Below are 25,763 nucleotides of genomic sequence, written 5' to 3'. Positions count from 1 at the left end.
TCAGAATATTCACCAGTATTGTTTGTTGAAAATAGAAGAAACATGTTCTGATCCCGCTTTATTGCTTTATCTCCTAAGCAGCTGCCATATTGCTTGGTAAGTAATAAGAAGGAAACGTGGAATAATTTAGCTAAATTGTTAACACTCCATAATTATTTACTAACTTCTAACCCGACACTAGGTATGACTGCCTTGCATTTATTATTATTATAAGGTATATTAGCTACAAGTATTATATAAGGAAACAGTAATCTATTCTATATTTTCATATACACACGTCGACCCCTCGTTTAATGAGAGAAAAACCCACAATGGTTACAGAAATAACTTGAATCTGACAAATTGGAAATTGCCAAACTACATGTTGACAAGCCACAAAGCTTCTGGGAGAATGTCCTATGGACAGATGAGACAAAAATTGAACTGAGGCACATCAGCTCTGTGTTCACAGACAGAAAAATGAAATGATCTTGTAAAGAACACTGTCCCTACTGTGAAACATGGGGGAGACTCTGTTATGGTCTGGAACTGCTTTGCTGCATCTGGCACAGGGTGTCTTGAATCTGTGCAGGGTACAATGAAATCTCAAGACTATGAAGAGATTCTAGTGAAAATGTGTGCTGCCTAGTGTCAGAAAGCTTGGTCTCAGTCGCAGGTCATGGGTCTCGCAACAGGATAATGACCCAAAACACACATCTAAAAACACCCAAGAATGACTAAGAAGAAAACCTTGGACTATTCTGAGGTGTCTTTCTATGAGCCCTGACCAAAATCCTATTGAGCATCTTTGTAAGGAGCAGAAACATGCCGTCTGGGAAAGGCCCCCTTCAAACCTGAGACAACTGGAGCAGTTTGCTCATGAGGAGTGAGCCAAAATACCTGCTGAGAGGTGCTGAAGTCTCATTGACAGTTACAGGAATCGTTTCATTGCCTCAAAAGGTCGTGCAACAAAATATTAAGTTAAGGGAACCATCATTTCTGTCCAGGCCTGTTTCATGAGTTTTATTTTCTTTCATTAAATGAGGGGGACCAACAATTTTGTCCACGTGTGTAACACATAAGCAACACTACCTTCAGGAGCAGATCTATACACAATTTCTATCACTATTAGGAACCTGAATACAAGCAGACCTGTCAGCATTCCAAACTCAGACAATCATGTCAGTGCGGTCAGACTGTAGGGTTACAGCCCAAATGATGACACCAAGTTGTTCATTTATTAATGTGTGTAATAGGAATAACAGTGGAACTGTACAACATAGAGAATCAATGATGACGGGTTTTTTTAGCACCGAAGCCTTGTCAAGTATATCATATTAAAAAACTGCTCCAAATAATAAATTTTATTCCATTTTTCAATATGTTTTCATATGTTTAGATTTGGGCATTGGTGCTATATGACTATTCCTGTGTATTCAAGTAATTCTGTTCTAATAATATTTTAACCGATCAAGCAACCCTTGCACCAGGCAGCATCATACGTATAGTGTTGGGCAATTTCATACATTTGCATTTGTTACAAAGATAAGAAAGAGAGAGAGGCATAAATGATAAGGCATTTTATTGGTTTCCTGTAGGCAAAGTGTGTTATTATCATTGTTAAATATATTTTTATCGGACATTTAATTTTGCTACCCAAATAACATTTGGGTTATGTAACAGTTGGGTTTGGCCAGTCAGTAGCTCTTAACACTTTTACCAGTAAGGATTGACAAGGGGAGCTCTCAAAGTCACTAAAAGTGGAAAATTTATTCAGACAGATTTTCACATGCAAGGTTTGTACAAATTATCAGAGATTCACAGCATGACCAGAACGTTTTATTTTACTTTTTGAGGGGGAGAATAACCTGTCTTATTACCAATGATTGAAAATCTGGGTCAGTAATGACAGAGGTTATAGGTCACTCTGTTGTGTCAGCTGGCTCTCACAAAATCCTTGGTTGTATATTGTAGCATTTTATTGCATTAGCAGTTTGTTTGCAGGTAAGGAATAACAACCAAAAAAACAAAATCAACAATTACTTATTGCTTAGTTCTTGGGATAATAAATTCTTTAGTATTTTAAGTACCTTGCAATATATTTTTTTTCTCTTTTCTTTTTACCAATTCCATTACATTCTTCTGAGCAATAAATTACTTAAAACGGAAAAGAATACATTACATTCGGAAAAGAAACATATAATAATGTAAGACTTTAAAATAATTAAAACATTTAAGATAAAATAGTATGAAATTCTCTCCTAGTCGTGTAGCCTAAATATAAATAAAAGTCATTTGTATGTATTTAACTCTTTACACACATAACCAGGAGAGGGCTAATGACGCAAAATGTACTTGAATACGTAAAATATCTAGGAATGTGTATTTACAAAACAAACATAAAAAACATATATTTGACCTTGTGATATGTGCCAATTGTGTTGTTACTATTACTCTGCAGCGCTTGTTAATAAAATACAATTTTCTAATAGCCAATATGGCCTAAAAGGCAGAGGCAGGCGTTACTACTATACACTATAATGGGATATGCTTTGAAAACTACAGGTGCAGATATTTAACAAGCAAAGTATTTTAATTCATGTCAGTTTTGTAGAGAGTCCCACAAACGCAAGTGTAACATATTTTCTATCATGGCGTACAAAATACACAAAATATAAAAAAAATTAAATGGAAAACATGTTTGGAAAGCAAAGCAACAAGCAGAGAAGAGTTACTAATACAAAATGCATAAGTTCTCTCAAAAGCACAAACATTCAACCCCATCTATTTCTGTTATTCGAATCCGAATGCTGTTTATGTCCTGGCAATATTTCTAAAAAATAGAGAGTTTTTTTTTTTTCTTTGAAGTAGCCAGTTATCCGGAAATCCCAAGGAAATCCTATCACTGACCCCAAGTGAAAAATCTCTCTAGTATTTAAAATGCAATAAAAACCTTAACTCAATAGCATCATTCTTTAGCTAGTCACAGTGAAAATGGCAGCTCTGAAATCTATTTACTCATACGTTCTCTAAGAGAGAAATATATTCTAAAAAAGAACAACGAAACCAACAGACAGACATTTCTTTCGCTCCCTGCTCAGTACTCGTAACTGTCAATCGTTGAGTATGGAAGACAATATTTTATATTTTACCTGTCCCGAGAAATTAGGTAGTTTAAAGGTAGACTCATGCTTAACTAATCACTGGGAAAACATGATGGACAAAAAAAAGTCCTTCTTGTTGTAAAAGGTGCAATATTTCCAACATGTATCCAAAGCTACTGAAACTACTAACAGTCACTGAGTCTCGTTTTATCACTGTATCATGCACATTCCTAACCAAATGTTCATGCATGTATTCAGCCTGTAGAATGCAAACGTGCTTTTCAAATAAATACGTTTTCGTTATATCAAAATAGAAGAACCACTCTCATCCTGCTAAATACAAATAAAAAAACCGCACACCTTTCATACTCAGCCTATAAAAAATAGAATTCAAAGAAAGTGAAAGTATCCTCTCATACAAGGTTATTTGTTATTCTAAGTAACAGAATTTGCTAACTAATAAATAGTCTATAGTGTCAATGTGTCATAAGTAAACCCCATATAACACATAACATATCATAGTAAAAAAAAAAATAAAAAAAAATAAAAAATAAATGGTCAAAAATAATTGCACCTTTATTTGTATTCAGTTGCCTGCTCAATCTCCATGTTGGATATTTATATTACTTAGTAGTGTTTTTGTTCATTAAATATGGGACCCGTCGTTTGAGGAATGCTTAAGTGGGAAGGGAATGGGTGAAGCCGTCAGTCATTATAGACAAGTTTGTCATTGAAACAGTAAATGGATCATATCATCTGAAAGGTGTTCATTTCCAGAAGTGATCGACTTTCTAGTTAAGTATTGTGTATGTCACAGTAGCATTTGCATTTCCAATAAGTATTAAACATTGTGTATTTGCAGTCTCTGTTATCCTGCCGTGATTAATAGTAGCATGCTCTTTAATCTACTATTAGATCAGAGCTTCAGAAGCAAAGCTTTGGCCAGCAAACAGCAGATATAACCTGGTTGAATACTTAAAGCAAAACAAGTCTTCTTACAAAAAATTGGATGAGTACTGCATTGTAGGGACAAGTTAGTCTACAGTACCACAAGCAAACAATGAGGGATTGCTGTAACGCTTGCAAATCATACATTCAGTCTACACTGTTAATGCAATGCACAACAAGCCATTAAAGAAACGGAAAAGAAAGAAAAGAAAAAGATAGGGCAGTGTTGCAAAAATACTGTGGGACAGCAATCACTGGGACATACAAAAACTGTTTTCAACATAACATAACATAAAGGCACCATTGATGTCTTTCTTATTTTGAAATACTGTAAAAAATTGCTACATATGGCACATAACACATTTGTACATATACTTAATTTATAAAACTTTTCCTGTTTTCTACTGCGGAACTGTTAAAATAAAATAAATTGTTTAATTTAGGTGGAATACTTCATTTATATAAAATAAAGTTTTACAGGTGAATCTATGTTTTATTTGTTTTATACAGCAATAGGGTCTTGGTTAGCTATTACACTGGACAGCCTTGCTTGTAACTCTTCTTGTGTTGAGAATCGGCTAGTTGGGTTAGTCCTACTGTCCGCAAGCCGGTATGCACTTGCTGACTCTAAGCTGGTTGCCAAAGGATTTTGTATACTCAGGAAAGGTGTATCCTCGCCTATTCTTTCATCTTCTGTCTCACTCTCAGATGTACTGCTCTCGGAGCTTGTGTCAGTGTCCAATTCTAATCTGTTGGAAATGTGACCATTGGGTTTTGTTCTTTTAGCCCTCCGACTGTTCACTAGTTTCTTTACGGGCTCCATTGACGGCTCATACTCTTGCGTGGTTTCATATTCCTCATCCTCCACTATTCTTAAAGGACTTGGTGGCAGGCTGCTGCTGTCATGGGCAGGATTGTGATGGTAAGAATTATACTGCTGGTTGTAATGGTGATGATGGTAATATAAGTCATATCTTTTATCTCGTAATCTTGGAGGTGACACCAAAAGCAATGGTCTTTCTTCTTCTATGAAGGGACTGACAGCCACAGAAGGAACGGATACCGCTAGGCTAGATACCGGTGGAGACATTTCCAGACACGGTGATTTGGGAGATAGAGGAGTCTGAAAATCTACCGGAGACATACGAGCTGGTGTGGTCATTGCCGAAACATATCTATGCCATGAAGAGCAAAAAGAAAGCAAAAATTAGATGTTGCATAATTAGATAAAAATTAGGTGTTGCAGAATACATATGCATATATATATATATATATATATATATATATATATATATATATATACCTTGCAGTTAGTCCTGAAGCCTTTGCATTGTGCTTACAGACAGTGTTTCACTTGTATGAATGGCTGTGTCTGGTATTGCAACTCAATCATAGTCAAGTGGTCAAGACTGAACTGCCAGAGTAGTAACACCAATACTTGTATGTAGTGTTGAGCCTGTGTACAGAGTAAATATTGATGTCCTAGTCTAGAGATATAAAACTATCTCAATTATATCTAGGTTAATAATAATAATAATAATAATAATAAAAAAATATCTTTTTAATAGCATTTTATCTTTTTGATAGCTTTTTCAACACACTTGAACCATTCATTTTAGGATATTCAAAACATTCGAGAGAAGTCTATAAATCCATCCAGCAGAATATACACTGTTTGACAAAATTAACAGGTGCTACAGAAATCCTCCATCATAACTATCTGAACTGTTATTATTCAGGTCCGTTTCACCTCAGCAATGAGTTTCCATTTGGGGAATCCGCTTGGGGAGCCCCGAATGGAAACCTAATCCACATTAAAAAGGGTTACCTAAGGAAACCCGCATACTCCATAGACTATAATGGGGTCCGCGTGGTTTCTGCTTGGTTTCTGCACGAAAAATGCAGAGAAGGCTGCTTGCAGGAATTTTCTCTCCACATTTTTCATGTGGAGAGGGGAATGGAATGACCCAAACACAGATGTGAACCGGGCTTCATATCAATTTCATTGTAATGGACCTTATCTGCCACATCCCAATGCCAGTGTAGCAAGGGTAACAAATACAGTTACTGACACAAATCTAGGAATGTAGGGAAAATGTTCTCCAGCTTTAAGGAGTATGCACATTATGTTTGCAGAGCCAAGCTGGTGTATGTGAAATAACCTAACACAAATGTAAAACACATGAATATCTGTTAGGAATCTGCTGGTCTGGTATATGACTGTATGCCCTTTTTCAACTGTATTATGCTATTACATATAAAGACATCCAGTAAGACAACATTCACTGCATGGGAATCTATTGGTGTCAAATGCCACCATGTGTACAGATGTAACAGAGTTAACCTGAACTTCTGCAATCGGTTAAATTGCTGCAGTATATCTTTATCACAGAAGACATCCAAAACCAATTAAAAAATGTTTTGCCAATACCTTTCTATTGGATTTTGTTGTCTTCTGTGATAAGATTTCATGCTGCACCCTTTAACCATTTGCAGATGTTCGGGATAACCCTACTTTTATTCAGTTATGGTTTAGTCTTAAAACTTTAAATATAGTCAAGCTAGTCCCCTGAGAAATAAATCCTATGCCCATACGGTGCTTCTATTTTTTTTTTTTTTTTTTTTTTTATATTAAAAAGGGGCAGTGCAGGATTAGGGAATCACAATTGCCTTCTTCAAAAAAGCATAACATCTGTCCTTGTGTCTGACCTTGCAAGACCACATACAACCTATGTAAATCTGTTCCATGTGTTTCAAATTTTGTGCAATCCCCATATTTTATGGCATTATTATTTCAGAAACTAAATATCACTTTAATAGGAATATCTAGATCATACCTGACAGACTAGATTGACGTTTCCCAGAAATGCAATTTATAAAATAAAACATGATTGGAACATGTGATCTTTAAGAAATTGTTCTAAATTATTTCAAAATAATCCCACAAAATGATATATAACTTACCTTTCACTGTGGGGTGAATCTCTGTATGAATCTGGAGTGTCTCTGGCATGTCTGAGGTAACTGCACTCTCTGGGTCCTCCAATGCCATTGAGTCGTCCTCTTGGTCCTGTAGGACTTGTGTGTCTACTGTTTTCCACTGATGATGTGACAATTACAGAGTGACTCTCTGAAATGATACTTTCAGACTGACCATTGCTCCAGCTATAAATAACAGAATCAAACGTGTTGCTTTAGAATAGTTATTTTCATACATAAGTACAGCATAATAGTAAATGTTATGTCTTATTGCAATAGCTGGTGATGAGACATATCACATTAAAGCATACAAGGGCTCAGTGGTTATCACTGTGTCACCGTACTGGAGTCCAGGGTTCAGACAATGGCCCATTCATGACAACTGTCGAACTGCAAAAATGTCTTTGTTGCCCCAATCACAGGGCAGACTTTTACTTTTAAGAATACTATAAGAAACAAAAGCTGTGATGTGTTTGGTTGTTATGGGCAGCAAAGACAGATTTCATGAATCTCCCCTAGAGAGTTTGCATGTGAAAATGGTCTTAGTACGTGTGAGAACAGGAACGGACATTCTTCATGATGCTACAGAATGATGCTAAGCTGAAGAATCAGTGTATTGAGCCAATAGCGGTAAAGGTTAGTTCCCCCTGGAGATTTTCAATTTCAGTCACCACCATTAGTTTCAGAAAATATATATTATTAAGACAGAAATGGTATGAAAAATGTAATGCCAAACCCAGGGTTAGTGAGAGGAAAGAGGGGCCCTAAGGCCCTAAGGCCAAGGCCTCATGGGATGGAAATGCTGCAATTTTCCCGTGGCCGAAACGCCACAGGAAAAATTGTGGCATTTTACAGTACAGGCAAAGTGGATGGGATTCTAGCGAATCCCATGCCCACTTTGCAGGAAAAACCTCCACGCGGACATGCCGCTTTTTCAAAAACCGGCACGGTTTTGGAAATCGCAGCATGTCAATTATACCTACATAAACATCGGCGGTTTCTCTATAGGTATAATTGCAACAGAAAGTCCGCAGAGGAAAACTCTGCAAACTGTTTAACTTGCTGCGGGAAGAACCGTGATGCTGCATAAATGCTACATGAAAAACCACTGAAGACAACAGAAATAGAGAAGGATTTTAGTATTCTGGTTACAAGTAAGCTAAGCAGCAATCCTCAATGTGAAACACTGCCTGCAATTAGAGGGAGGGAGATAAAAACCTAGCATCCCGAGTTGGACTGTAGGTTGAACTTTATGGATTTGCTTCTTTCTCAATCTTATTAACTATGTAGCTTAGAAACCATTAACTTACTTGTTATTGGAAGGTTTGAATGTCAAAATTAAAGATGGGTGAAAGTTTGAAGATTTGTTTTATTCTGTGTTCTGACAAAGCGAACCACTGGTTCACTCTGAACTTGTTCAGCTTGAATCGGAAGTAAAATTATTATACTGTTGGGTCACCACTGAAGCCTGTGATTGCGTGAGATGGGCACGCTGAGCATCATCACAGGCCTTAGTTGTGACACCGGGCACATGACATCACAGAAGAGTGCTGGATGTCATGAACAGGCAGAGACAGAGTGCTGGATGGCGTGATGAGGCCCAAAAAAGGTAACAGACGTTGAGTATTGTGTAAAATGGTAATATAATGATACTAGTTTGTCTGTTCATCGTCCGGAGATGAATGACACTTTTTTCCCCCACTAATTTAAGTGATTTGGTGCACATACCTGTGGCTTGGTGTTTGGGTTACTGTTGTTGAGTGATGTGTTGTTGAAGTATAATGACTTGTTGAAAATGATGTTTCTGTCTCACGTTCAATTACGTGTTCACTAGATATAACATTCTTCGATACATATTGCTGGAAAAATGTAAACAAAAAAAAAAAAACATTCATTATAATTCAAGATGGTTAAAGCATTAAAAAGTCAATTTTTTATCATATTAAGTAGCTCTTGCTCAATTCTACATGCATGTTAACATTAGTTCTACAATTAAGGGCAACTTTTATCAGAAAAGAACAATGCAATTCTGCCAGTTTATGGGCCAACCACCCTATTTACAAAGTCCCGGTAAAACTTCTTCTGACTTACAGGAACGTGTTGCAAAAACTGAGAAAGGTCTCAGAGTTCTACTGAGCTCAGCTCATTTACTGTTACCTATAACAGTCTATATGTGTAGTAAGTCACCAACTATTTTAGAACTAGTGGCGAGAGTTGATATTACAAGGTTTTTGAGGATTTTTTAAAATATAGATAATAACATGGAAAATTAAAAACAACATCACTAAAGATTCTTTAAAAATAGATTTAACAAGGTGAATTAAACAATAGGTCATTTCCTGGTGACACTTTCTCTTTAAGTAGCGCCATATGAATTGCTATAAGCAATAAGTATTGAACTGCAAGAGCGGCTACCCCAAAATGGCCGCCGACTGGCTCCTGTATTGAACTGCAAGAGCGGCTACCCAAAAATGGCCACCAACCGGCTCCTGTATTGAACTGCAAGAGCGGCTACCCAAAAATGGCGCCGGCCGGCAGTTCAATACAGGAGCCTGCGGCCATTTTGGGGTTGTCTCTCTATGCTCCTGTATAAAACTACAAGAGCAAGAGAAGTCAGAAGAGGCGGAGTTGCTGCAGAAGAAGGAGGCGGCGCAGGAAAGAGCTCTCGGCAGCAATGGGGATGCGCTCATCGGTGTTTCAGCGCTGGGGCCCGCCCTCATTGCTGTGGAGAGCTCATTTGCATACCGGTTAAAACCGGTATTTCTACGGAACGGAGCGGCGGAGATCACGTCTAAAGGTAGGAGATGGATAGCCTTTCTTAAGGCTATTCCGACATGGTAATTAGAAAAAAAAGTAGTTTAATGGTAGAATCCCTTTAAAGAACTCTGGCTTCCTTCAACTAGAGAATGTTGCCAGAATTACATTTTCAAATTACACAAAGTTACTTTACAGAAACCTACATTAACCAGCTGGACATTTTCCGGCGGTGGATTCGGATGATGTGGTCCATTTGCCATGTTGACCATATTGTTCCGCTCTGATCGAAGACTTTGCCTTAGGCGATCGTGTAACTTTTTTCTCTGTTTCCTAAAGAAAAGTTGAAGTTGAAATGTTGAGCATTTTGTATGTCAAGTTGCAAAAATGTATGGACATGGTTTCTCCAATATCATTCAAAATTCTTAAAATATTAAAATAAATAAATAATAAATTTAACTTATAAAATATCAGAAGAAAAAAACAACATGCCAAATCAAGAAGTATTCTAAAAGTTTCTAAATGACATATGAGTAACTCTTTTGTAATTGATTCAGTCCATTAAATCTATATGATTAACATGTGTATTCATTCAGTATAGTATTCAGTATAATGCATTTATATATCTTATATCTCATATAATTTGGCTGACTGCCATCTTATACTAGACCCTATTAGCGAGATCCGAACCTCTTTGATAAAAAAAAACATTTATACACACTGATCTACATACTGACTTTGTTATACTCAACACTCAATATTCTTATAAAAAAATATTCATAGAGATATAAAATAAGAAAAAGGTTTACTTTGTTTTGCAGTAGGCCACAACACACATGATGCCAACCACAAGAAGAGCAATACAGATGCCAGTAATGGTCAGCACTCTTTTCTGGTATAATTCCTCGGCTTCTAGAAAAGCAAAAATAAAAAATAAAACAAAAAGATGCACTCAAGCTCTAATTCTGCAATTGTGTTACCGTTAAATAACATCATACTTCTCCTAGTAAAATGCTAACTACAAACAGCAATAATGTCTAAAACTACATAAATATAATTATTTTATTTTTTAAATCAATAAATTCTAATATTTAATATAAATAACAAAAATAGAGGAGATATATAAGAAAATATTTCAACATTTATGTATGGAGCAATGAAACATAAGTTCTGATGCAAATCTTGTGAAGGGATATTTTATATTGTTAAAAAGCCAAATCAAATTATAATGTAAAATAATATGTCTACAATAATATATATTGTAATAAAATTTTTGCTACTTGTAAGAACTTTGAACTAAAAATTCCATTTCAGTGAAAGCTTCTTTTGAGAAATGTAATGTATCAACTATTTTAAGGGGTTGTATGAGATTAGAAAAACGTGGCATCTTTTTGCCATAAATAGACCAAATGTATCTGTATCTTCACAAGATCCCGTCAGATAAACATGTATACTTAAACTAAACATTTGATATTGGCTTGCACATATTACATCAGTAAGAGGTATATTATAATTTAATAATGGCAAGTAAATCTTTTAAAGTAAAGACCTTTTATTGTTTGTAGTGCACTGTACCTTAATATAAAATAAAATGTTATGCTATTCGGTAGCTTAGTAGAAAGTAATTGGAAAATTTTGGACATTAAATATTGAAATAAAATTCACCGGTATGGCTAGAGCCACTATGCCTCAATTGCCAATGGAATATAATTTGAAAAAAAAAAAAAAATTCTATCTACTTGTTTATCTAATAAAGTTTAATTATATTAACCAATAAATGAACATAATCTACATAAAGCTTTGCTTCTCTTTAACATAGTTTAACCATACATGTCCTCCCATCCCCCATTTACTTAAAATAATTTCAGTGTCTAGTGTATTGTAACGTAGTTACATTTTAGAAAATAGGACAAACATTGAACATGATGCCATAGACCATAGGATATATGATCACAGAATGAAAACTCAATCATGTCCTAGAATTATAGTATGCAGCAAAAAGTTTAGAAGCAATGTACTACAATATGTTAACTTTTTGCACGCCCCATTTTTGTGCCTTAACTATTGTAGTGTTATAATGCTAGTTGCTATGCAATTTGCTTCTTAACAACTGCCTTTATGTATGAGAAAATGGGAAATCTAAGCATTTATCTCATACAACTTGTATATATTGCAGGTGATATTCAACTAGTAAAATCCTCTACTATTTAAAATATCTAATATTATTAGATACATAACGGATTATTAATTATTAGAGATGAGCGAACACTGTTTGGATCAGCCGTTCCGAACAGCACGCACCCATGAAGCACCTGGCACGTACACTTTGCCGGCAGCCGGTCGCCATGCCAGGTGCTTCCATTCATTTCTATGGGAGCGTGCTGTTCGGATCGGCTGAACCGAACAGTGTTCGCTCATCTCTATTAATTATGATTAATTGTATAATTTTACACATGCGCTTTTTCTGCTTAGAACTAACTGCTATGCCTAAAAAATGTAATATTAGAAAACCATTCCGTCATATGATGTCAGTATTTATCATGCTCCAATAACCACTTCCATGCTTATTTCAAGTCAGCTATGTAACTGGATGATGGAAGTATGTTTGAGTAACTAGTGCAAAAATCTTAATCATATGATATAATTTACATTCATAGAATATTTATTGATAGTTTGCAAGGAATGTATCTCAGGAAAAATAATATACATATATAGCTCTCATTTCTCAGCATATATATAGTAGACTTTGAAATTAAGTGAAATATACCATTGCAAATTGTGGCAATAGTTACCTATACAAGTAATCTTGCTGCATTAGTATTTAGAAATTTTCTGTGAAATTATAAATTTCACAAATATAAATAATGTCTTATTATCATTTTTAATTCAATATTCCATTTCCAATCATTATGTATAGTGACAGATTATTATTATTATAGTGATTTGAGGCAAATGTTATTTTCAAGCGGGCCAAAGTTGTTATTGGGCATCCCTAGTTTGTTTGCTGACAGTGAAAAAGAAATATGAAAGATGGGATGTAGATTCAATAAGATCCACTATGGAAGCAAGATTTTGTACCTGAGTTGAACTTACCTCAAAGATCTTTTATAAAATGTAAAAAATTGCACATACTATTAGTTCCCTATTGAATTAGTAACTGGTGGAGATGTAACAAGTAGATCCATATCTCAAATTAAATTTGGAAATTAAAAGAAACAGGAAAATACATTTGCAATTACCCAAATCCCCAATGGCCCAGGTTTCCTAAATAGCCTGCAGGCATTAAAATACCTTGAAGGACATGTATGGAAAGTTAGCAAAAGCAATAGAAATTATGTTATGTCAATCTAATGGGTCAAAATAGCTAATATGGGGGATTTTACTGTTTATAAAAAGCAGATTTGTCAGTTTAATAAGCTGATTCTACACGTATATACTCTTAATAGTCAAAATGACACTGAAATTTAGCAATAGGGCCAGTAAAAGACTATTGAGGAATTACTATTACAGTTCCAGTGTACTCATAAAAAGAGAACCCCTGACTTCCTCCCACCCCTCAAAGTGGCGGCTAGCAGGTTGGTTGTGTATGCACATTTATATGGCAGCTTATCAATCACTGCCACGAGGGGCAGGGAGAGACGGGATGGGGGGGGGGGGGTGTTTTCCACATGAATACACTGGACATATAAATATATAGAAGTCCATTGTATTCTTCCAGCATTCCTAAATGTTCTGTAAGGTTTTGTGCTATTTTGGCTACTAGTAGTACACAACTTGTAGCTGTAATATGCTGTCCTCACATTGCCAGTGTAATAAGATGACCAATCTGCTTTAAACAGTATAGAAATGTATACATATGAATATCATTGAGATGAGGCTAAAATTATATGATCTCTAGCTTAGAAACTGAAAATAAAACCTATAGGGCCGATACTTGGAACATACGTCTGCTACAACCAAATCATATACTTCCCATCAAAAGTAGTATTGTCTTATAAATTTAGTATTGTAAGTACCCCTCCGAACTGAACGTCATTTTAAGATACAGTGCACTTCTTGCATGGGAATGAGGAACTTGCAAGCCAATGTCATGAACATGAAATATACAGTTAACAAGATATGAACATAGTCAAACAAAAATGAACAGCAAAGATTATTAATAAAGTGAGAGAAGTCAGCATTTACTAAGGGGAATTCGCTTAGATTACAAAAAGAAAAAGAGACTAAAGGAGACAGAATTAGAGAAAAAATCATGAAGGACAGGCAGAGTCAGAGAGGGATCTTATAAAGGAAAACGGGTTAAGGGACACAAATTGAGGAGTCAACTGTAGGCCTGGCACAGCATGCTTGATACTGGAAAAAAAAGAGTGAGGAAATGCTTGAAAAAAAGGTTGAAGCAGAGTTTGAAGGGAATTCTCATACAGCATAACCCCTGAGCTACCTGTAATGGCCGGATACTCAATTTATAGGGTGTTACTTTATAGCTCAGAATTTATCATACAATGGGAAACGATCATTTTAGAATTATTGCTCACACTCTAAACTGACACCAACCTGCTATGTTTGATGAACTGATAAAACCAATAGACAAAATAATCACAAATATGACAGCATCCTATTAACCTTGTATTAGGGTCAGCGCAGTCATGGGACGTTACCTAATGCTCTTAGAAATGGCCAACAGTCCTCCAGTGGTCAATTGCCATCCAGCTCTTATATAGCTATATATATATGAAGATAGCCTGAAAAGTTTCTGACCTCCACATGTTAGATGGCAACACTCGTCAACCAAAGTTGGGGAATGTATTCACGCATTCGTTGGAATGTACTCACAGAAATTTCAGCCGTTTTGCACCAGCGGTTTTTCGTTGACATTCGTTGTAGTGAGTTGATGTGAGTGATTTTGAGAAAATGGATGAAATCGAATATCGAGCTGTCATTAGATATTTGTTTTTGAAAGGCAATACACCTTCGCAAATTAAAGACGAGTTGGATGCTGCGTATGGGGACTCTGCACCATCATGTACCACCATCAAATTTTGGGCAGCTGAATTTAAACGTGGCCGTACCAGTTTGGTTGACGATGATGATTTTATCCATTTTCACAAAATCACTCACATCGACTCACTACAACGACTGTTAAAGAAAAACAGCTGGTGCAAAATGGCTGAAATTTCTGTGAGTACATTCCAACGCATGCACGAATACATTCCCCAACTTTAGTTGACGAGTGTTGCCATCTACATGTGGAGGTCGGAAGTTTTTCAGACTACTCTCATATATATACTACATCAAGAATGTGACTTGCTATTAAAGGTTGAACAATATAGATCAAGCCAGTACAAATTTCTCAGTTTCAAATCAATACTTTCCAGAATGACCTACAGCAACAATATGATTATTATATGAGAACACATGTCCTATAGGTACCAGATTGAGACTAGGTAGCTAAGAAACCCTTATAATAACATGGAATCCTATTTACAAGTAGGACATCATCATATGTGTACTTCTAAATCTTTGTACTCAAAAGTCTACTGAATGGATGTACTGTAACAATGATACTGTCTGGTAGGTATGGTATACCTTAACGCTGGCCATATACTTTGAAGAGCTGTCCAAATGAACTCCCCATATACATGCACACTCCTTATGGCTGAGTGTGCATGTATTTTCAATGAGAAATGGAGCCAATACTGTTACCACACAATCGAGGCTTGTCACCAATGAAAAATAAAGATCAGACATGTTAAAATTTAACATGTTAAATTTTAACATGTCCATTGTCTTCTTCTCCTGGCGTATATAATATACGCTTACCTACAACTTATCTGGGAGACCTCCTTAAGACTACTGTTCTTTATACCCCCTAGTATAAACTCATCATCAGTCATGATCAATGTTGTACATGCTGTATGATAATGTTAAAACAATAATGTACATTATATTCTTCAAAATATTATCCAATACGTTAACAAAGCTAATATTTCAAGAGAATTAGCACCAAATCTATAAGTGAACACACCTTATAAAAGCACTGACCATTAGACACTTTTACACGAGCAAATGTCTTAGGTCCTTGGTGAATGTAATGAAAAATAAGATGTACTGAGAAGCATGAAATGACTAAGATCAATTTGTAGTATGAACGATATGAACGTGGAGATGAATTTAGAAATAAAATGTAGACAATGAATGCTATCATGTGAAATGTAAGTATACAGTACATTGATGGGTTATCCTTGGGAAAGACCATCAATGTTGGTTTGATTGGTGAGGACCCCATCTACAGGGACAGAATAAAGGGGCAGCAGCGCTTGTTGGAGCCCCATAACGGAGAGGTTGAGACCGCTCCATTCAATCAAGTTAAGAATAAGCCATAATGCAATATCTAAAAAAAACCATATTTAGGTATAATAAAATGATGGCAACATAATGCTATGTTCACAGTTTAGGCACAGTACAGGTATATTCATAATGTTCTTTGATCAGAAGGGATTTAAAAAGGAAATAAAGACTTGTATTTTTATTTATCTTTTTTTACAAAGAAAGCTCCACTCCTGCTTACAGGACAGGTAGCGCACTGTAATACTATACACTTCCAATAGACAGTTGCTCTTTCTGAACTTTTTTTTTAAGGCTGTTTCTTTTTTTAAGAGAGACCACATGGCAGCATTAATTTCACTGTCCGTGATTGGGAGCTAGTCACATGAGCGTTATTTTGACAGTCTGCTATCACGGACCGTTAAAATATAGGTCATGTCCTATTTTTGCCCATTTTACAAATCCCTTCATATGATGAAATGTATGGGGGATCGATGAAAACGAGTGCCCCTTGGGTGTAAGACTGTTTTGTACCACTTTCGTGTGCATCTAGCTTAATACTATACAACTTATTTAAAGAAAAGAAACATAGATTTCTCTCCATAAATCAAAATAAACTGTGTTTTGTACAATAAAATGGATGCCTGAGTTTTCCTTTTTTTTCTGCACAATCATGTCTATGGGCTGCTTCTGACAAGAGCTCCAGCCATGTGACTGGGGTTCAACTACAATACCAGACATAGCCCATGGTCAAGAGTAGCTCTGTTTTGGAAAAGAAAGATTTTCTTCCTAATTTCATAGGGTTGTATTTTTTGTCAATGTCACTTTTTGCTATGTTAAAACTAAAGACACACAAATTCTTCACACAAAAAAAGCATTAATACAATTCTCCGCATATAATCATAGCATAAAAATTATATAAACAATTTATTATTATTATAATGTGTCTATGGCATTCTGATATACTGTAATGTTGATCTTATGTTATGTTGACTAGGGAATTTGACCAGCAAAATACAATTCTATCTAAAAACTTCAGAAATATTCAATAGTATTGGAGTCTAGACCACTAGCTCAATATCTTCAGCTTTGATATGCTCTCATATTGTTTAATTGTGAACTTAATATTTTTATTTTTTGGATAATTTCTACTAAAACACTTGGTATTTTTGAAGTTTGTGTATTGTCTATTAGTTTAGTGTTCCAAACATAATCTATATATTCCAATAAACTGGGAGTAGCTGATAAATAAATCAGTTTAGTAATAGTGCAAGCAAAATGAACCACAATTTCTCTATAAGGATTATGGATTATGCATCTTTAGGGTTAAGGATTATGTTATATGAAGAACAAATAACCGACTCTAGAAGGTATGATTATGTTATAGCTGTATGATCCCTTCCAAAAGCATAAGGAAATTGGTTAGAAATTGAAGGAAAAAAAGAAGGTTTTAAGCTTTTAGGCTCTAATATCTGCAGGCTAAAAGGAATGATTGGTCCATACCCATAAATTCAATTCCAAGATGCTCTGCCAATGCAGAAAGTTGACAAAAAGAAAGAAAAGGGAAAAGTTTCAGAAAAGAGCAATACACTGTACTCCAAAAAAACAAATTATACATGAATACCATGGCTACTCTGTGTCTGCACATCAAAACAAGACACATGATGGTAAATGGTCAACTCAAGTGTCCATGTCTTATTTCATTTAAAGTATAAACATAGACTTAATATATCAGCATGGGACACAGGAAGAAATCTGAATGTATACATATATAGGTGCATATATACTCAGTACTCATTTACTATAACCCCTAAGACATATTTTTAGCAATGTTACGTCATTATCACATTTATCATACGTTATCATAGTAAAATGCTTGTTACATATTTCATTTGCATCCACTTTAACTTATAACTGCGCTTATCTCCAAAAAGATATCATAAGCTACATGATAAAAAAAGTAACTCCTTCATTGTATTTCTTATTTTTGAAACCCAGTTACAGTCTAAATACTGACTACATCATAATATTAAGACATGGGCTTTGCAGTATTAATAAGTTGTAAGCACTTCAATAACTAGCATTTAGATAATGTATACTAAGCAATAACTAATATTTTAATACAATATGATAACTTAAATCCAAATGAAACAACAAATAAAGAAATAAATAAAATGGAATTATCAGGATCTGAGGACATCAATCAGTAACACTTCAAAGGAATATGTTAAATCAAATGGCATCCATCCAGATTTCTTCCAAAGACAGCCATTAATAACAGCCTATATTGACACCGCTCATTAGACATTAGTTGCATACAAAGCTTAGTTAGTAGCATGCCCATGCATACATATTTTTGCATTTATGGCAGGAAATTTGGATTATTAGATTATTTTTCATAAGAAGTAATTATGCAGCTTCCATTAGAAATAAATCAATCAGAAATTGATCTGCATATCTAGAATGTGATTTGGCTGTGGAACTTAACAAGATAACATGCTGAGAAACCATGCATTGTTCTTTAGATTCTGCGCTAGGGAAGTAGTTAATGTGTCATTTTTATTCACAGCTACACTTCTATTACGGTGGACAAGGAACATTGTGTTTGGTTCATTACCTGTGGGTAAAACCGCTAACATGTATTACCGTATATTAAACTGATGTATGAATATGGCAGAGTACATTGTGTTTACCGAAGGAATTTCATGCATTTCTACAATATGTATCGCTTTATTACTTATCTATATGTCCATTTACATGTCTAGGGTTCTGTCTATCTATCCTTCAAACCACTAATCTTTCCTTTTCATATTATCACTCCAACATTTTATCTTTTCATTGACCAATCTTTCTTTCTATATATATTAATATATGTGAATATGTTGCATTTTATTAAGAAACTCAATCAAAGCAACCATCCAGCCGGACAAGCAGGAATTTGTGTCTGGCCGAAAAAAAATGGTTTCCCGACGGGGAGGCTGCACACGGACACTGGCGGTTTGCTTTAAAAACCCATTCAGATGAATGGATTTTAAGGCTGACCCCCAGGAAGCCATCCCCTATGCAGTTTCTCTGGGGAATACGATGGAGGCCCGGGGGGGGGGGGGGTGCAAGTGTGAACGACCCCTAAAAATGTGATGTAAACTGCAGCAATCTGGCATAGCCACTACTCAGTGTATGGAGCTGTCTGATTTGCTTGCTGTTTTGTCAATGAAGGAGCTAAGTGTTAGACCCCTACTGATATGATATTAATGACCTTTTTTTAAGATAGTTCTTCTAAATCTAGATCCTGGAAAATCACTTTATGTCTAGAGAACTGGAAATATGCTTCAAGTTAAAATCAGAGGTAATTGAAATATCATAAATAGTAGTAGGCTTTCATTGGATTAATCATCATGGGGGAAATATGTTATGCTTTGTGTATCCTTTGTTTAGTATGTTGTGATGTAGAAATTGTTATATAAAAGGGAGATCACTAGTAAGTATACTTGCAGCTCTAGAGTTGAAGTTTAGCTCCCATTTTTTTCGCTATTGTGTCGAGGGGTGTTTGTACCATTTTGTACAATAATTCATTATCCTATCTAACTTCCTTTTATTATAAAACAGGCTGTTACATTCTCCCTAGCAACCCTCTAACTGAGCTGTTACTAGGGAAGGTGCGTACACATTTATATTGTAAATATGTAGAGCTGAAGCATTTACCAATGGGTGGACAATCATTTTGGTATCATACCCCCTGGAAAAATGTTTCTGGCATCACAAGAAAGCTGAAATTCTCAGCACTAACAATAACAGAACCTGAGATATCACTAATTAAACACAATTGGGAACTAGTGATATCTATTAGAGATGAGCGAACACTGTTCAAATCAGCCGATCCGAACAGCACGCTGCCATAGAAATGAATGGAAGCACCTGTGACGCTGACTTTGCCGGCGGCCGGCCGGCATCACAGGTGCTTCCATTCATCTCTATGGGAGCGTGCTGTTCAGATCGGCTGATCCGAACAGTGTTCACTCATCTCTAATATCTATAAATCTTTTATAGCTGGCACTTTTTACTATTTCATGTGGCCACCCCCTCTTTGGTAAATGCTTCAGTACATGCTACATTGAGTACAGGGATAAAGAAGTATCTCCCTGGCAATGCTTAATTAGAGAACTGCCAATGGGAACTTTACAGCCTGTTTTCTATTAAAAAAAAGTTTGATAGGTTAATAAAATATATTACAAAAATGTTCACCACAGCCCCCCAGACACAATAGCATATAAAAAAGGAAGTTAAACGTTAATGGTTATAACAATACAGGATGATATTATATATCCTTAACTATTTACTAATTATTATAAAATGGGCTACTATTGAAAAATATAGTAAATCCTTCGTATGCTAGGTTCACACCTGCGTCTGGCGTTCTGTTCCTCAAGTCCACTTGGGGACCTGAGAAACCTAATCCAGTTAAAAAGCAGTTACCCGCGGAACCCATAAACTGTAATGGGGTTTGCTGGGTTTCCACCCGAAAAATGCAGAAAAAAATGGAGAGAAAAGTCTCTGCATTTTTAAATCCCCAAGCATTCACGCAGATGTGAACATACCCTTTGGCTAAGGCCCCACGTAGTGAGTCACAGCAGAAAAACAATGCAGAAAAGAATGCAGTGGAAATACACCACGTTTTTTTCAGCAGCGTTTTTCACAGAAAGTCCACAGCATTTTACTCTGCAGACTTTCTGCTTATTTTATACCTATACAGAAAATACCGGTGTTCCCATAGTTATAATTTACATGCTGCGATTTACAAAAACATAAACATTTTTGAAATCACAGCATTTCTGCTGCAGATTTTTTATGGAATGTGTGTATGGGATTAACCAGAATCCCATCCACTTTGTAAGCACGTTTTTTATGGGGCCCTGGTCTTAAAGTTGAAGGCAGCTTCATCACATTTTTAAAAAGGGAAAAATCTTATGGATAGTGGGTGGATAAATATTTTACTATGTTGATGGTTTGCCCAGGACTTAAAAACATTGTTTCTTTCTTTCAAAAACTGTGTCAGGACTCATTCACATCTGCGCCCCAGTCTCCGTTATGCAGGTTTCCTGCCTGAAACTGGACAGGAGACAGAAACCTGCAGTCAGTTTTTAAACCTATTCATTTGAATGGGTTTGGAAAGTGTCCGGCTGTTGAGCGCCTGTGAGGGTTTTGTGCTCTCCATGGCGAAACCAGGTTTTTTTAACCGGCCACAAAGACGGACATGCAGGACTTTGTGTCCAGTTAAAAAAAAAAAAATGGTTTCACCGCGGACACGGTCTGCCAGGATTCCGTCTTCTGTCGGCAGAAGACGGAAACCTGGAAACGGAGATCGGGCGCTGGTGTGAACCCAACATCACACCTTCCACAGGCTGTGTTTTATACTGCAGGTCAACCTCATTCGAAGTTGCAATACCAGACACTAATGGACTGGCGTGATGCTGTTTCTTAAAGAATAGTCATTTTGTAATTTTTTTGGTCAACAGCTTTAAGGACTGTAACTTTGCATGATTAAATTTTTGGAAATTTTAACCTCAACTTACTAATCTGTTAATGTAATAGCCCATGCAATACATTACAGAGACTAGTGCAAAATTAAAATCAATGTTGACACCAAATGTGCAGTCACAAGGTTTATGTCAATGATTTCCAAAGTGGTTCGGGTGCCTAACAGAGCACAAAATTGATACATTGGCATCCTATGACATGTCACTATAAGAGTTACACATTTGAGCTTTGGTGCACAATTTCTCTAAAACATAAAGAACAATTGTTGAATTGTAAGAATAGTAACAAATCATAAAATATAGTTTTCCAAGGGGTTGAAATGTATCTTTGACGTTTATCATTGTTTGAAAGCACCTTTAAATGTATTCTAAAGCAAAAGCTGCTAAGTCTATGAGTCTATTTATAGCATGTATTTATATATAGAGGACACAAGATTAGGATGAGGTTTGATGTCAAGTTGATGTCTTGGTTTGAAGTTGAACCATTTGTATTGTAGACACATTTACCATGTAACACTTTCATGGTGTAGTTTATGTAAAAGTTTGGCTCATTTCACTTTAGACACAGTTATCATAGTTCATTTGTGCCAAATAAAGTGAGATTTTCTAAACTTCAGAATTTTTTCTGTTTTCACATTTGAATGCGGGCATCTTTGAAGCTGAAATCCATGTTTTTGGTGCATTAAAGTGTCACAGATTAGTACAATGTAGTGGTATACTAAAGAAGGAACTCGATTTTGGCGCAAGTAGACAGAGTTTTAGCTCATGAGGATCCAATTTTGGTTTATCAGAATTATGAATGTCTGTTTTCTGGATTCATATATCAGCCTGAATTCAAGGCAACTTACTCCTGACGATGGACAATGCAAACAACAACACTTTTAATAAATGTGGACCCTTGTTTGTACTTTATATTTTATTATGAAATGATATCAAATAAATCCTCCTCAAATGTTTCCTGTAGTGTCTAACCATGTTGCATGCAAAACTAAATTTTAGATTTCTAGAGCTTAAAAATACTGATATCATAAATGATATTTAGAGACTTCTTGTTTTCCTTTTTATATTTGATAAAGTCACTATTTTATAACATTGTAACATTTCCTACATATATGAACAGGTATTAATCCAATTTGGTAGCAGTTCCAGTATTGAGCGAAGGAGTTTTCCCAATTGTACTACTGTTTTTCTAATACCTATTTATATGGAGAGAACCTCCGTAAAGCAAAGGCACGTCTCCATTCAACCTTCTTTTGGATGTCGCAGTAGGTGGATATTCCAGAGAGATATCCTCATAGCAGACATTTTTAATATCCTGTGTATACGGCATAAATATATCATGTAGGAAAACTCCTTAATTTATGTGTGCATGATTCTGATATAAATATAGGTAGATGTTAAAGGGGTATTCCCACCTAATAAAATGATAATGTATTGTTAGGATTTGCTATAAATTTATAATTAAAGGGCAAGGGCCGACCTCTGAAATGCCCACTGTTCCTCAGAATGAAAGAGGGCTGATTTAGTGTTGTCGCTCTCTTTACAAGTTTTACCTGCAAAGTTTTATTCAAGTGAATTGGGCCAGTGGCAGTTTCCTGGCGGACAGCACTACGTAAAGTGACAGCATATCCTAGCCATATACCATCACCCTATGATATGGGATTACCCCTTTATACAATATATACCTAAAAGCTTCAGTGTTTCCATAGAATTCTTAGGTCTGATATGTCCACAAATGAAAGGATATGAAAAGCCATTGGTTATGTGTCTCCAGATTCCAGAGTCTGAAACATGTCATGAATCTGTGGATTGGTTTTAATATTTGGGTTAATCCATACGTTGTGCTAAAGCTGTATTAAAATGAGGGGCTATCCTTGGCATGTGATACAATCAGTTCAATAGACTAACCATAAAATATAGAAAATAACTCATCTTCATGCTGTCCTTAAAGAGGACCTTTCACCATATCTGGGCACATGCAGTGTTATATACTGCCAGAAAGCTGACAGTGCGCTGAATTCAGCGCACTGTCAGCTTTCCTGATCCGTGCCCGGTGTAAAGCGCTATCGGTCCCGGTACCGTAGCGCTTTACAGTCAGAAGGGCGTTTCTGACCATTAGCCAGAGACGTCCTTCTGCCTCGCGGCGCCAATCGCGCTGTGCTGTGGAGCCGGGAGGAACGCCCCCTCCCGCTCCTGATAATGCTCGTCTACGGACAAGCTGTGTGAGCAGAGGGAGGGGGGAGTTCCTCCCGGCTCCACAGCACAGCACGATTGGCGCCGCGAGGCAGAAGGACGTCTCTGGCTAATGGTCAGAAACGCCCTTCTGACCATAGAAGAGCTACGGTACCGGGCCGTAAGCTCTTCACACTGGGCACAGATCGGGAAAGCCGACAGTGCGCTGAATTCAGCGCACTGTCAGCTTTCTGGCAGTATATAGAACTGCCTGTGCCCGGATATGGTGAAAGGTCCTCTTTAATCTGAACTACCTTAGCCCTGTTTTCACATGCAAAGGTAAGCCTTACAGTAGTGTTGGCATATAACTGACCCTGAATCTGAAATATTGTGTTAGTTACAGTACCTCAAACTCACTGTATGAATTGTTGTACCGGAACATTAGGAAAATAGTGCAACTGTTTATTCAAGTCTTAACATAGATAGATCTGTAAACTAATGAGGAAATATTTGCAGACAGAAAGAATAGTGTAGATATCTTTTTGATATATCTGCTGATGAGTTATTAGTTTAGCACATTGCTAATGGGATCCATTTTAATGTAAAGGATGGCTTAAAAGTGAAAATTTTGTGTGACTGTTATATAAATATAGAAATTATCTTAAAACTAAATTCTGGTTTAATAAAAAATAAATTTGTATTTTCGTGTGGCCAAAACTTTTTTACAAACTAGTGTACTTCAATGAGGAAGCTCTTTACATTGATTCCTTTTCTTACCTTTACAGTGGCTAACACTTATATTTAATATAACAATACATGCATGCCCATTGACATTGGTGCATAAAAAAGATATTGCAGTAATAATAATAATAATCAATTATTATTATTTTATGTCATGCTACAGGCAGAGCAAACAGTACTGAGCCTAGTAGAGAATAATACATCAAGTACTAGGTGAGATCTGAAGAGAGATTCAGCAACGAGAAAGCAGCACCAATTGAGCATGCTCCTATTCAGGCAGAGACAGAAAGGAAGTGGACGTACTGTAGAAGCTGGCCATTACGTAGTTTTGGCAGCGATCACCAGTAAATTCATTTGGGCACCTGAGAGGAAAGACAAAAAAGGGTGGAGAAAACAGAGAAAAGAGAAGAGTTGAATATATGCCAAGAAAGAAGATCCTTCAAGTGTCAACTGATTGTTTATGGAGGTCCACCATCAAAGACAGAATCTTGCTTTTTGTACTGGCATGACTTTATGTTTGGTTGGCGCTGATATAAAAACTCAGCAAAGTTTACTCCAATTTGCATCCAGCCCATTTACAAAACTTACACCACCAAATGGCGGCTTATCTAGTTGACTAAACATTCAATGACTATTTCATTTTTTTTCATAGCAGGTAATTGATTTGCGGATTCATTGTTGTAAAGTCATGTGCGGTGCAAAAAGTAACTGTTATCTCTGATAAAAAGACCTCACCAAGTATGTCTGATTCATTTTTTATTTGTTGCTGCATTTGGGGGAGATAAAAAAAATCAATCAGATTATTGGGACATACTTTCTGGTCTTATGACTCTCACAGGGTCAGTCGCAGTACATCTTGCTCCAGTGAATCCAGGTTTGCACCTAAAGGGTAAAAATGTGATGAGCAAAAGAAAAAAAAAAAAAGAAAACTGTATCCATCTGAATGCGTTCACCTGTAGGACATGGCAAAAATGCTTCACTTTTCAGAAAAAGAAAACATGCAAGATGAAAAGTGATGCGTAACGTAGGCACAATCCATGACTACAATGTAAAGGAGTATCTGAATGGAGACGGGAGATTTACACAGTATGGTGCTATAGTAGAATTAACTAAAAGTAATGTCCAGGCCAAATAATACAAGTAAGGCACAGAGGACTCTGTCAATTGGAAAATGGAAAAATCTTTGGTAGTTTCTTTACTACAGTGGAGATTGCAGTGAACATTTTTG

At 36.1% G+C, this 25,763-nt stretch overlaps 1 protein-coding gene across 6 annotated transcripts in view; it reads right to left on the bottom strand.

Annotated features, from left to right (window-relative positions):
- Positions 1 to 2,896: 2,896 nt before the first annotated feature.
- The window catches only part of NRG1 (neuregulin 1), a 585,159-nt gene continuing 562,292 nt past the window's right edge, over positions 2,897 to 25,763 (bottom strand). For 3 of the 6 annotated variants that reach the window (XM_075283721.1, XM_075283726.1, XM_075283725.1), the window contains 7 exons: positions 25,350 to 25,417; positions 17,592 to 17,615; positions 10,574 to 10,676; positions 9,971 to 10,097; positions 8,739 to 8,869; positions 6,996 to 7,196; positions 2,897 to 5,206 (listed from right to left, as the gene is read on the bottom strand). In XM_075283721.1, the coding sequence (XP_075139822.1) occupies positions 4,534 to 5,206; positions 6,996 to 7,196; positions 8,739 to 8,869; positions 9,971 to 10,097; positions 10,574 to 10,676; positions 17,592 to 17,615; positions 25,350 to 25,417 (1,327 nt within the window). In that variant the 3' untranslated portion in view covers positions 2,897 to 4,533. Of the gene's footprint in view, positions 5,207 to 6,995; positions 7,197 to 8,738; positions 8,870 to 9,970; positions 10,098 to 10,573; positions 10,677 to 17,591; positions 17,616 to 24,838; positions 24,898 to 25,349; positions 25,418 to 25,763 lie in introns of all 6 variants that reach the window. The other 3 variants (XM_075283722.1, XM_075283723.1, XM_075283724.1) reach the window with 3 other exon arrangements.

The sequence above is a fragment of the Leptodactylus fuscus genome, chromosome 1 (genome assembly GCF_031893055.1).
Source record: "Leptodactylus fuscus isolate aLepFus1 chromosome 1, aLepFus1.hap2, whole genome shotgun sequence".
Classification (NCBI taxonomy): domain Eukaryota; kingdom Metazoa; phylum Chordata; class Amphibia; order Anura; family Leptodactylidae; genus Leptodactylus; species Leptodactylus fuscus.
This window is presented reverse-complemented; position numbering and strand designations above follow the sequence as displayed.